We start from the raw sequence: 14527 nt of genomic DNA, 5'->3' as shown, positions 1-14527 counted from the left end.
TAACAATACTTAACAGTGATTATCCTGATTAAAAAATTTTTACAATGGTTGTTTCTATCCCTAACTCACATTATTAGAGCTATTTTGAAGCACTAAATCTGGGTTTTGTTTCATCTGCAAATGGTAAATAATGCCTTCAAGAGAGAGAAAGAATAAAAGGGAGGTTACTGAAGGCAGATGCACAACTTTGTAACATACAAATAACTTGATATACATGGAGAAGTTCTGCGGTGATGGGCTGGTTCATGCACTCCTGCCTATCAATCAGAAGGTCACAGGTTCAAGTCTCAGTAAGACTAGCTGCTGTCCCCTCTAGTAGGAGAGGCATACTTTTTCCCCTTAGATAGAATGAATGATGGACTTCTTGTATGTGTATGTGGTTAGAAACAGCTTTGATGGGCATGGGTTCGAATCCAAGCGAATCTTACTCAGCAATGTGTGCTATCATACCATCCCCTGTAGCAGAGGCAGAACATTCTGTCCCATGGATAGGACATAAAATGGAGGTCTCGTGTGTGAGAGAGTCACAACCCACACACACTTCAAAAAATTGTGCGTCCTTCATTCATCACAAAGAGCAGGGTGCATAACCTGGTGCAGTGCCTCCCCTCACTGGCCTCACAACCAACTGGACTCCACAGATCACTCGCTAGTGCTGCTGAATTATGGGCTATCCAGCAGTCTTGACAGATGGAAAATGAAAACAAACAAACTCAGCCACACATACCATAAATGAATTTGTGAATGCCAAATGATTTATGTATGTACATGTAACACATAATATATAACTCATGATATATGACACACATAGTAAATGCACATTGTAGCATTCATTGTACACGTATATTGTCAGCTGAGAACCAGAAGGGCGCTACTGCATTCTAAGATTTTTTAGTGTAAATAAAAACAAAGCAATCAATTTTCATGAAGAGTTTATTTAATCAAAAGTGTGTAGATTTTTAAGCTTTGTTCCAAATGTAGGGTAAAATTTTGCCCGAGGCTCGTGGTTTTGATTTTCAACATTTTAATGAAAATGAAAATAATTAAGAACTGACACCACAATTTAGAGGAGATTGAGCTCTTAGATGTGATACTAACCACCCAATACATGTTTTGGTTCTCAGCCGATGATAATGTGATGATGTAACACTTGAGATGATTGACCCTTTCATTGCAATCCCAAGGCCTTTGAGGTGGACTCTGGAACGAGGGCCAAGGACTTTTGTCGTAACATCAGTCAGCGACTCCGGCTGGTCTCCCCCGAGGGATTCAGCCTCTTTGTCAAGATTGTTGATAAAGGTATGACCACTCCCATAACAAAAACTCATGCCAGCAGTATTTTGATTGTAGTCAAACCCCAAATAACTGCACATAGAATTAAAATGAGAGTATTTACTTTAATCTTTGAATTATTATCTTTTTAACATCGTTATTTTTTATCATTGCTCTGTTAAAGTTCCATATAGTGTGTCATCTCCGTAATTACTTTTCTTCAATCTTACAAGTCAAAACTTAGTTTACATTTTCTGGTGAGAGTATGCCACTTGATATCTTTTCCTGTTTTAAATTCCAGTAGTTTTGAAAAATATAGTAATGGCTAAATATTGTGAAAGCCCATTTGCTGCTTGTATGCTCGTTTTGAGAATACTTTGTAAGTGACCGTCAAAGCAAGTCCATCAACACTATGTGAGCCGTGTTGAATGATTGGCAGATTAGAGCAAGTCCAGAGTGTACCTCAAATGTTTTCACACTTCTCTCCGTACAGTGATAAGCGTTCCAGAGGGCGACTTCTTCTTTGACTTTGTGCGCCACCTGACTGACTGGATTCGCAAGGCTAGACCAAACAGGGATGGTGAGTCTTCAGCTCTTGAGTACCCTGGTCCTTGAAGACCTGGGCCCTGTTTTTTAAAAGATATAATCGATTTTAAATTTCCTTGGCACACAGGCTGCCATAGACTTATGTTAGAAATCAACGTTTTAATTAATTTTAACTCTTTTTTAAAACAGGGCCCTGGTAGGGTGGGAGGGGGATTCATGGGTGTCCCAATTCATTTGCTGCCTGCTGGGGTATATTCGAAGACCACGAATATCACCCGCCAGCGAGTATGTGCATGGAGGCATTTGCTCATCTCTAATGGTCAACTCCTGTCAAGATTCTTTGACTGTGTGTATACTTACACAGAGAACAGCGATAGAGTTGCACTCAATCCATTCCGGGGTTCTCAAATATATTCAAGCAGGGCAAGCCTTCACACTCCATGGTACAATATGTATCCCCACGCTACCAGGTCTCTAATGTAAAAAAATGATGCAGTCGTTCTATTAGGGTTCAAACATAGAAAACTTGCATAGAAAACATTGCACTCAAAACAATAACATTCAACTCGTTAAATGTACAAAAGTAGAAACCTCGCAAATATATACTATGTGTACAGTATCTGTATCCTTTTGTAATCTGAATCACGAGGTCCAATTAAAGAAAGTTATGACTGCCTGCCTGCTCTTACGCTGCCGATTTTTTGTCTTCAAAAGGTGCCATGCCCCTGACATACCAGGTGTTCTTCATGAAGAAGCTCTGGACCAACACGGTGCCGGGCAAGGACCGCAACGCCGACATCATCTTCCACTACCACCAGGAGCTGCCCAAGCTGCTGCGGGGCTACCACAAGTGCCTGAAGGAGGAGGCCGCACAGCTGGCCGCACTCCAGTACCGCGTCCGCTTCGACAACGACAAGTCTGAGTTTCAGAGCATCCCGAGGCTCCTCAAGGAGCTGGTACCAGCTGACCTTCAGAGGGTGCAGTCCCCAGAGGAGTGGAAGAGGGTAGGACTCTTCATCCTTTAATTCATTAGGGGAACAAAAAACCAAAAGCATAACAAGAGTATCATGGTACCTAAATACCTCCTCCATTACATGGTACTGATATTGAAGAGGATCTAAGAGATGCCTCATCTCTCTGAGAAGTTCACACAGGCAAAAACAGAAAAGCTTTTTCCTCTGAAGTCCCAGGGTTGTCAAGAATTCTTTCTTTCAAAAACAAAAGCAAAAACAAAAACAAAAACAAAAACAAAAACAAAATTCCAGGGAGTGAATCTGTCCTTTAGAAGAATTCACCCATTTCTACTCTTCTGGCATTTTCAACCATTTTGATATTTTCACTTCTTGTCAATCAAGACATCAGACCTACTGGAGATTTATATCTTTACATGATTTTAGTGAATTTAGTGAAGGAATCCTCTGCTAAACTATTCTGGCATTTTGGATATTACCTGCCCTTTAAGATCCACAATAGATCTCTCTAAACAAATTTATTATGTAATTTCTGTCCCCTTCTTTGTCTCATTCAGTCCATCGTTGGAGCCTACAACAAGCACGCGGGTAAATCTCAGGACGACGCCAAGATCGCCTTCTTGAAGATCATCTACCGGTGGCAGACCTTTGGCTCCGCCTTCTTTGAAGTCAGAGTGAGTATCCATGGCAACGAAGACAAGCTTCAAATATTTGCCTTTCCAGCCCACTTCTCTAGAATTACGTACAAGATTTCATACATTATGCAGAAAGTTAGGGAAAGAAACTAATTCAATACTCCATGCAGTGTTCAACCATAATCTTTCTCATTCCCAGTCCAGCAGTAGAGAACAGTCTTGCTTAAATATCTGTTGTGTATGTCCTGTGGTCTTTTCTCAAGGATGCCAGTTTTCAGGCAAAAGCCTGAATTCAGGCCCTGGCATTTTCAAAGTTCAGGCTTTTTTGTGTACAAAGGAGCTTCATGTACAACCTGTAGATGTATTTCAGGCCTTCTCTTTCATTCTAACTGGCATCCCTGTTTTCTATAGCAGTTAAATATCAGAGACCACTAGTAGGGACACACTTGACAAATACAGAGCTCTGGAAAGACATGAGCAAAACAATCATGCCATGAATAATGTAAAAAAAAATAGAAAGAAAAGAGAGTATCCTTTGTATCCCAGTGAGCTGATTTACTAAATGTATTGTTTTCCTCAGACAACCAAAAAGTAACAAGTTGCCATGTTAACCTGACTGTATTAAATTCTCAACACATTTGAGTGCTTTGTATCTAGTTTGCTTGCCCAAGTTGTTGCTATGTAAAGCCAGTCTCGGTCAAGTTTAACCTTTTCCTGAAGAGATACATGTGTGCATAGAATTTTAGTCTGTTAGTAAACTGGTCTCATGTGTGCCATTTCTAGCTCTTTGTGAGCGAATCTTCAAATCTGTGATAGCCAGAAATGTCTGAAAGTAGTGACATTTTGTGTATGAAGAATACTCAAGTCGCCTTTTTGGTAGCCCACCCGCCTTTTCTTCCCATCTATACTGCTTTAATGTCTGTCTTTACTCTGCTCCGGATTAGGATTATTTTGAGTCTTTTTTTTGTTTGTTTTTTGTTTCTTGGGCTTTTTGTTTTGGAATAGGTGTAAATAAAATATATTTGTACTCTTGAAATGATTTTGTGCACAGCACGTGTACAGATCTATTTCCAATAACACAAGTATGATGCTCTACAAATTTTCCTCTTGGTTCTAATTCCAATTCCTATGTTTAGACTACATAGACAGACTTTTCAATAGGGACTTTGAGTATATTTCATGCTTTAGTCAATTCATACGTCATTGGCAAAGCATCTTAAAATGTTTAGACCATGTAGCCAGACTTTTCGATGGAGACTTATCAAACTGATGCAGGTTGAAGACCCCATAGATAAACAGTGATAACTGGATTTGGCACAAGTTGTTTGAGATGCTGAACAAGTAAATTGTACACTGTCAGATCAATCTTTTGTGTTCTCTCATGTCATTAGTATGTCATCCTGCATGAAGATCAAAACATTATTGTCTTATTGCATTATTTCTCATAATACTCAATTTACATTTTCACCAAGGATTCAGTCTATTGTCTTGGTAATCTTCTTCTTCTTTTTTACATAAGATGGGACCTGTTTCCATACTTTCGTAGTTTTCACTTTCATTCTGTGGGACTGTTTTATATTACTGTATTCTCTTCTTCACGTAGTGGGATCTTGGGGTTATATTCCTCTAACAGCACTTTGAATATGTGGGACTATATCAGGGTCTGTGTTGGCTCATCATTTCATTTCTCTCTCTCAGTCAGTGGCGTTACAAACTTCCATGTATTCTCCATTAAAAAGCAATTCTGATCAGTCGGTGAGTTAGTGGAGATTCCTCTATCAACCCACATACACTCCTGCATGCATACGATGCACTTCTGTATATCCAACCTTCAATCAGCCCAGTATTATTATCGTTTTTCTTTTTTTCCCCAGGAAGAGTGCAGCATGTATTTTTCCACAACATGTATATTTCTATCACCTTGTGATTCTGTATTTATGAATTTGTTATAAACTGTCATGACCAAGTGTACTAACAGTCACATGTCATTAACAGTTCATACTCACTGCTTGTGCTAATTAAAAAATCACATACCTGTCTTTATCTGTTTGGAAATATTATTATCACTGTATAGTTGCATGGTGTTCATGTCTTTGGATCAAGACTGCAGAACTGTCTGAATTTATACTTACCGCTCCTTAAAATCTGCAAAACTACAATCTCTATGTTATCTTAAGTTACACTTGCATGGCTACATAGTCTAAGGAAAGGTCTACATATGAAGAATTTGATTGCAAAAGGAGTTAACTCCACTCTTGTTAATTATATTATATTGAATGGCTATGAATGGGATACCAGGGAATATTGCACGAGTTAGGGCCAATATTGCACGAATTGAAGATGAGTGCAATATTGACCCAAACGAGTGCAATATTCCATGAATCAAGGCCATCCAATATAATTATTATCATCTATACAATCAAGTAAAGCAAGCGTAAACTGCACAAAATTACCCGGCTTCTACTCTTCGTGGAAGTTGACCCAAACGAGTGCAATATTCCCTGGTATTCCATGAATCAAAGGAAAGTTCTACATTTACAGAGTTTGATAGCAAAAGGAGTTAACTCCACTCTTGTTAATATGAGATATTTGCGATTAAATCTGCAAAAAAGAGAGCAAATGTGGGATTTTTTTCTTTTGTTATAAAAGACTCAGAGGTATGCAACTGATGTGATATTTGATGTCAAAGTTGATATGTATTTTTTTTTTTAATTTGAACATAGATGCTATACGTAGCATACATTTTTTTAATAGAAGGGCTTGTGAAAGAAAAGAGGTACTGTCTACAATTGTATGTTAACTAACTAAGCAAAAGTACATAATATTTATATATAAAAGATATGAATATAATACATAAATACATATCTCTTATATGTCATCACCATGGAGTTTAAGCAAAAAACCACTTCCTTGACACTTCATGATATATGATGACATGTGAACCTGCATGACTGTACCCCCCCCCCCCCCCCAACTGTGCATGTCACCAAATTACCGGACAGTGTTGTGCAGTTGCTTTTAGAATCTTGCTGTAAAACTGTGTATACATTCCTTTTTGATCGTGCCCAATGCTACTGAGCTACAAGGGTAGTTTGTATCTTCACTTGTGAATATCAGTATGCATTGTGTGTGTTTGTTTGTGTGTAGGAAAATACTCGGGCACTTGTTACAGAAACATATAAAGAGATCTAATGGTGAATGCATTTAATGGACTATAGGCTGTGTGTACAATGTACCATTGATTGCAAGAAATGCCTTCAAACTATTAAAAACTGCTATGACTTTAATGTCATCTTATTTCTCGATCCCAAACACACTTTGTTGTAAGATTTAACAGGGATGAGGGTGTTTGATGATAACTAGCGTATCTTATTTTCAGTCAAAAGCAAATAATTGCTTTCAGGATGATGACTTCTAGGTCAACACAGAATCTTTTTTTTTTTTTTTCGGCGCTTTCCTTTTGCCAGGGGTCAGATTATTTTGAAAATGTGCTTTAAATCCCAGATTTTATTTCAATTTTCTTTTCTTTTTCTTTTTCTAGTGGCAAGGGAGATGTACCTGTCAGTAAACCATTTGTTATATTATGTTGTACAGTTTCAAATTATAGTACAAGTGTATATTTTGTATCAGACAACATACACAACCATGATAAAGAGTCACTACTGTCAAGGAAGACACAATGTATTTTGCACATTGAATGTGAGTATATTGTAATTTGTTTGTGACCATCTATAGTGATGTGATATGTAAATTTGCGGACTTCATTTCATGCATGCCACTCCTCACATTTCTGATCAGGTTCTTTCCTTCCTCCTCCACCCCCCCCCCCCCCCCACACACACACACACTTCCAGGGTCACCAGCCCCATCCCATACACATACTGGTATATGCAGATCAAAGCCTGCTTCTTCATTACACAAAAACTTTATAATAGTGACACCCCTCTGTTTGACATCTTTACTGTCTGTATTCAAAGACTAACTAGTTCAATGCAGGTCATTCTTAGTGTTTCTTTCTTCACATATTTTTTTTTTTTTCATGATGAGTTTGATAGTCTGCTACCTCAATAAATTGACTTCATGTTGTGTTCCGCTAATAGTTCTGAATTGAGTATTTCTTGTGAACATTAGTCTTACTGTTTGTTAATTTTTGGTGTGTTTTGTCTGATTTTCATATTTTTGTTGTGCAGCAAACTTCAGCCAATCATCTCCCAGATATTCTGCTGATTGCAATCAACAAACATGGAGTGAACCTCATCGATCCCAGGAACAAGGCAAGAATTAGACATTTCCTTGTCCCTTTTATCCCATTTGGTTTCTTTTATTTCCATTTTAAGGCAAAAAACCTAATGAACAGAAATAATTAGATTCCTGTTTATACATATGTGAGAGTGATTATATCGATATACCTCAGAAATATCTTTCTCCATTTGCCTTGCATTGCAACGGAAATAGACCATCATACAAGTACATCATGTATATGTACGTATCAGTCAGAATACAAGGAAGGTAATCACATATGACTGTGTATTCACATGTACATTGGATTATGAAGTCTTGTGCAGGAGATCGAGCTCAAGCTGTGCTTCATAGACACCAGAATCAGAATTGATTCCAACAGTTACTGAATTAAAGATTCTACAGTAGAGAAGCTATGCATGAGGATGCCAATTGATGATTAGATGTGTATTCTGGCTTTCTTGAATTCAATTAGTATGCAAACTGTTACGCTAACCGTACTATGAAGACATTGTACTGTAAAACGAGAAATTTTTGCGTGCTTGAAACTTTCATGAATTTCACGCTTGCATGAAACTTTTCTGAACTGCATGAGGAGCCGAGATTCATGAATGTAAAATGCATGTGAAAGTTTTTGTTTACGCAATACACTGAATGCCAGCACATGTAGTATACTTATAATTTTTTCATGGTCGGCAATTCGCGAAAGTATCATTTTGCGAAAAAGGCTGTTGGCTCCACTTTGCCAAAGTTTCATGGCATGAATGTATCTGGTTTTACATTATGATGTAGTTCAGTTACTAAATGCAGGTATACCCAAATGATTTCACTGCCACAAATTGAAGCAAACCGGATTGTCATTTACCTCTCAAACACTCGCCCATTTCTCTTCAGGAGCCTCTGGCCACTTACCCCTTCACCAAGATCTCGAACTGGAGCTCGGGGAACACGTACTTCCACATGACAATCGGAAACCTGGTCGGAGGCACCAAACTGCTTTGCGAGACATCCCTTGTAAGTGTTTCCCCCTCCGTCGACTTGATTCAAGTAGAATGAATGATGCTGGGAGAATCATTACTTAAACCTCTACACTCTATGTTGAGTTTGTGTTTTCCAGACACCTGCTCTTAATTTCATTTGTAGCTTTGTAACATTGCACCCTGTATCAAAATATCCAGTGAAATTTCTCCTGCAGGCAGCTATATTCCTAAAGCCAGCTATGATGCATATTTTCACTGTGCAAACCCAGACAGTCATGCCAGTTTATTCATATGATTACAGCCTGGGATGTGATACAGTGCACTTCCATTGTAATGAACACGGTTATAACAAAATTCCGGTTGCGACAAAATAAAAATTCAGGCAGCAACATTACCGGCTCTTTGTCTTGTTATTGTTTATTTGTTCGGTTAGAACAAAATTTCGATTTAAAGAAACAAAACTGCTTGTCCCATGGATATTGTTATAACAGTAGTCCTCTGTACGCATATGGGACATAAATATCAGAAATTAACAGCTTAATCTACCAATGCATCCACTCTACATAGTTTCAGATAAATGGCTGATAAATACGGATTCTGGTATGGATCATCCTTCATGAAAAGTTGTGATGGGTCCACACCAGAGTACTTTTGTGATGCACATTGGTGTGATTTTTGTCTTGGTCCAAAGGGCCTCTTCTTGTTGAACATCCATTCATTTGAGGCAAGTGTGCAAAGATAAAAGTACTTTCTCTAGTTATGTGGGGTTGTATTTTACATTGTACATACTTTGGCAGCGGCATTTAAAGAATGCATTACATTGCAAGATACCTTTGCATAGTGAGTCAACAAAGTCAAACTGATTGAAAAATTGGCCTTCATCCACATAAATCATTTGCAATGAATACAACTTGATGCAAAAATCATTAACTTGAATAAACTTCAAACATTATACCACATAAGTGAAGTAAAAGACTTTCATTCCATCCCAATTTTTCCTTATGATGATTTTCACTCCTTCATATTTTTCAAGTGTTCTTTAAGTCTTTTCATATTTTCGTTTCTCTTTTGCTCTTTAGGGCTACAAGATGGATGACCTGCTGACCTCTTACATCAGTCAGATGCTGACCAACATGAACAAGCAGCATGTGAGATGAATGTAGACGGAGGGTCTCTCCTTTCTTGTCTTCAGCTGCAGTTGGATTGACAGGTCCGCAACTAGACGCGTGTTGACAAATCTGCCGTAGCATCCTTGTCTAAGCAGTAATATGTCCTGTATTCCTGATGGTTGCATGGATTCAGTTTGATCTATTCTATTTCTATTTCTAAGAAAGGTTTTTCTTGAACAATCATACGTTTTAGAAAACCAACAGTTTCTGCGATGTGTCTTTTATTATTACTTTTTTTTTGGGGGGGGGGGGGGAAGGGTAGGATGAGCAATAAATATGTAAAATATTTGGCATCTACATAGAAGATAACCTGCATTGATATGATGAATGTTATAAATTCATCATTGAATAGTAAAAATTTTCTCCTCAGAAAGTTTTAGCCAGTGTGGAGTGTTCATTTAAGCAATGGCCGAGCCTGGATGAGCTTGTGACGCAGCAAATGGAGAGATTAATGAACACTTTAAAGCAGCGTACCTTCGTAATATGTGTCCGAGGTTTTGTATGTTGTATCAGGAAAATACCAGTGGTCCTCCAATACGAAGGTCGGTTCTATACGGGATGCATAGATGAGCATACATGTATGAACTATTTCAGCTCACAATGGAGGCAGTGATTGATCAAGCAAAAAAAAATAATGATAAATTTCTTTTATTGCATACTATTTGAGAAAAATAAATAGATTTGTCACATGGTGTTTGGATATGATAGGATATCTGGTGTGTGTATTATTTACTCAGAGAGTTTTGAATGCATCTTCTGGCTGTATGACAGCAGTAGATGGTGTGATGGAACGTACAACTGTGGATATGTCTGTGGATTACCGAAAAAGATCTTGTTTCCTGTGTTTTGGGATCATTTGATACATTTCCCGTCAAAACATGTTTGTTTCTATGGAGATACATAAATTCAGACACGTTTGAATCCATTTAAATCTATGTACGATTTATATCTAAGACACAGACCCTGTTGAATTTGTCTTTAACAAATTTATAGATTGGGATTTTGCTGCTGATTCAGTGTCAGGTGGAAAGCCCTAACAGATCTTGGCTAGTAGTTCTAGAATTAGTGTTGCAAATGTATGTAGAATCAGGATATTAATTCTTATCCTTCAGTACATTCATGCAACTATTTTGAGCTAGTTCTTAATGCACTGCTGCATAATATTAAAAGTTTTAGCACAGAAATAGATGAAGACAGAACTTGAATGACACATATTATGTTGACTTTGTGGAAATAAAAATCTTGCAAAGCCGCGAGTGGGCTGAAATAGAAAATACCAAAGAAAACATGTGAACCTCTAACAGAAACTTGCTTGGATGTATTGACTTTGTGACGACATAGTCTCTCATATTGGCAATGTCGTGTAAAATTTTGCCACACTTTGAGTGTCCTCACTGCTATCCTATCTCCATGCCGCAGATGCCTTTGAATTTTTACCCGGGGCGCGAAATGTATATTGGTACTCTTCATGACGTACAATAAATGTATTCACGGTGAAAGTGGTATAACACTGAACACAAGCTCATCGTTAGGAAAGAGACACTTGTATATCTCTTCAAGATTTTGAAATGAAAGGACGTTTGCTAGCACAGATTTTTTTTTGATAAACGTACGCTAGGAATGTTTGATGAAATTAACAAGAATTTGAAGTATTGATTGACACTGTAAATTTCATGATTGCTGTTCCTGAATATGACTATGCCTGACAAATCATTTCTGCGCTATTTAGACTGAATCTGTTTTAATCCATATATTTTTATGATTTACACGTTAGAGATGTATTCTTGCTACAAGAGAGAAAAAAAATATCTTTGAGGTAATTTACAAGCATATATTACTATTCATTTACTCATTGTATTCAGGAGAGGAATAATGCAACAACAATCACATTTTGTCACCACATGACTATGTCTTTCAGCAAATGTCCTCCAATAGATCTGTTTATGTGATCATTCAGCAGAGTATGTAGTAGATATGAAAACTGTCTGACTTTCCTTCCAGCTGACCAAGATAGATCAGTTTCATTTATCGCTTCATTTGCTTGCTTGTTGAAGTTGATGTGGCATCAATCTTAGAATGTAGCACACTGAAAGCAAGTACATGTATTTAAGTGGGTTTGCCCTTGGCTTACTTCTAATGAGCTAGCAAGCAATGACTGATTCAGATGACATCAGTAATTCCGAATGTACGCTGTTGTAGATGTGGTTTCATGGTTTCTGTGCAACTTTGCAGCCTGTTCTAGAATTTTAGAACGTTTTTCCTAAAGCTCTGTGCTGCTGGATTGAGTGTTATATGGACTACAATTAGTGTTGTTCTTTTCTTGTTTTGTTTTGTTGTTTTTGTTGTTGTTGTTGTTGTTTGTTTTTTTTTTGGGGGGGGGGGGGATATCACAAGCATTTCTAAAGTATGTTTAGATCTTGTAGATATTTTTTTTTTCCCATTCCATATAGAAAGTCTTTTAGGGAGGGTTTGCTTCTACTTTTGGGAAGTCAAGAGGAAGTAGTAATGTTAGATGAGTAGATTGGTTTGAATTAGTGATCAGTCCAATTTGTATTCATACATGTACGTACCTCATCAAGATTCTGATCTTTGTTGATGTGATCTATTGGTATGATTATTCCAAAGATATAGATTGCCTAAATGTTCACTCATGGAATTTACAAGATATACTATTTCCAAGCCACATGCATATGCATATTTCATCTACGATATTTCTCTTTCTTCAACCACAATAATGTCCTTAGAAAGATTTGATATTGTGCCAGAGGTCAGAGCTTGTATGAGTTTTCTTTAAGTTCAAGTTTGAAATGTTTTCATTCTCTTTTTTATTTTTTGTGTGACAGTACTCGGACATTTTCAATGTGAGAAAGATCAAGATGTAACTAAACAATGACACTTCAGAAAAAGGTCATGATATTCTTGCTACTTAAACTATGGCTGAAGTCAATTTAGGAAGTGAAGTCATTCTTTTACTGTGTTTGTCTGTGACCAGGAGCAGAAATTGAGGTCGTTGATTTTGGCACAAAACTGAAAGTTGTCGAGTTCCTTGTTAGCAATGTGAATCAATTGAGAAATGGCTGAAGTTAAAAATGACACAATCTAAACATCTATGTTGATCTCTCATATACTTGTAAGGAATAGCGTTTACTTATTATGTTTTTTCATAAAAGTTTATTTTTAGCAGATTTGTCTGACGTTTATTGTTCAACTATGCTGGCCTTGCACATGTACATGTAAGAGATAATGATACATAAGTGAAAGTACAGTAAATGGCCAAATTAGTCTTAAAAAAGATAAGCTTAGAGCATTGTCATGGTTGGTAAACTGTGACAGATTTTATGTCTGTAAGTCAAATTAATGTATGTTTATTTCTTTAACAGTTATCTTTACATGGTTGTAGATTACATTACCTTATACATTTCAGTTATCTAGTTTTAAAAGTATATCATTTGTTAAACAAACCTGGGAAATTCTCATTGAAATAGTATTTCAATCTTTGCGTAACAGGAACATGGTTAGATGTGCATGTTATGTTCCTAAAGTCAGGTTGTATGCAATACAGTATATCCTTGTAGTTTAATTGAACATTCATTGCGACAGCTGTCAAAATTACGAAACAAATGTGACATCTTTGATCTTGTTTCGCAAAAGCAGAGGACTGTATATGTATAATGTCATATTCTGTCCTTGAATCTTGCTGTAAATTCATGACATCTGACAAGATGATCAGGTTTGATTTTGGAGTGAAGTGAGAAAATCTCTACGTGGAGCAGTCAATTTGTATATTTTTGCAGAAATTATTGTGGAGAATGAGGTCAAGTTTAGATATGAGTCACAGAATCGTACATATATATCTGGCAGAATAGATATCACACTGTTTGGCCATTTGTAGTGGCGGTTGAATATTTGTGTGTGTGATGCTGTGGCTAAGTGGTATGCCAAAGCAAAGTGAAGATTTGTGTGGTTTGGAAGCGTGAGGCAATATTGGGGGCCAGGTCGGCCTTGTGAACTTGGCATAACTTTACAAGCTGCATGGCACATGAAACAGAATATTATGTACATGCAATAGTCTACACAGAATGCCATATCTGTTCAATCGATATACATTGCTATATTGTTACTTGATGAGGTCATCATAACTTATATAGAAGTTTTAACCATTCCTTTCATGTACAGTTAGTTATTTGTGCCTTTGCGCTGGATGTATTTATATATTTGTACTTGTCATGGATATGGTATGATGAAGGCTTGTAATTGGTCTAGAAAGGAAATATAATTTTGAGAGTATAGTCAATCAGATCATAGATTATTGATTCATGAGTTGGAGCCAACACGTTAGGGCAAATTAATGATCCAAAATTATACAGATTTATATAACTGTGCACTACTTTTTGTCTTTCAACAACCATGCTTTTGATCCTGAGATTCACAAAACTGAATGGCTATGTGTCAAGAGGATTGAGAAACATATCCATACATGCATGTGTTCAATTGCTCTTACATTTTTGGATCATGATTCCAAGTGTGTCAAGAATTATACGTTCATTTGTATTCATTAGTTCTGTAAAGTGTTGGTGAAGGGTATTCCGTTTGGAATAAATGATAAATTTGAATAGAGTCACAAAAGGGACACAAGTGGAACATGCCTGGAATATCATAGGTGTGAAAAATTTGATGGTGTCATTGTAATTTAGATGTATTTATCATAACCGGGT

The 14527-nt window shown here is 37.1% G+C and overlaps 1 protein-coding gene across 1 annotated transcript in view; it reads left to right on the top strand.

Moving 5' to 3' along the window:
• LOC139713891 (myosin-VIIa-like) overlaps window positions 1-10047 on the top strand; it is a 63834-nt gene extending 53787 nt beyond the window's left edge. Inside the window, exons 38-44 of the mRNA XM_071625614.1 lie at window positions 1185-1299; window positions 1766-1852; window positions 2533-2822; window positions 3347-3463; window positions 7615-7698; window positions 8558-8677; window positions 9723-10047. Coding sequence (XP_071481715.1) covers window positions 1185-1299; window positions 1766-1852; window positions 2533-2822; window positions 3347-3463; window positions 7615-7698; window positions 8558-8677; window positions 9723-9800 — 891 coding nt within the window. The 3' untranslated portion in view covers window positions 9801-10047. The remainder of the gene's footprint in view (window positions 1-1184; window positions 1300-1765; window positions 1853-2532; window positions 2823-3346; window positions 3464-7614; window positions 7699-8557; window positions 8678-9722) is intronic.
• Window positions 10048-14527: the final 4480 nt, after the last annotated feature.

Source organism: Diadema antillarum, unplaced genomic scaffold (genome assembly GCF_040938485.1).
Source record: "Diadema antillarum isolate AM-2024a unplaced genomic scaffold, OU_Dant_1.0 seq00002088_RagTag, whole genome shotgun sequence".
Classification (NCBI taxonomy): domain Eukaryota; kingdom Metazoa; phylum Echinodermata; class Echinoidea; order Diadematoida; family Diadematidae; genus Diadema; species Diadema antillarum.
This window is presented reverse-complemented; position numbering and strand designations above follow the sequence as displayed.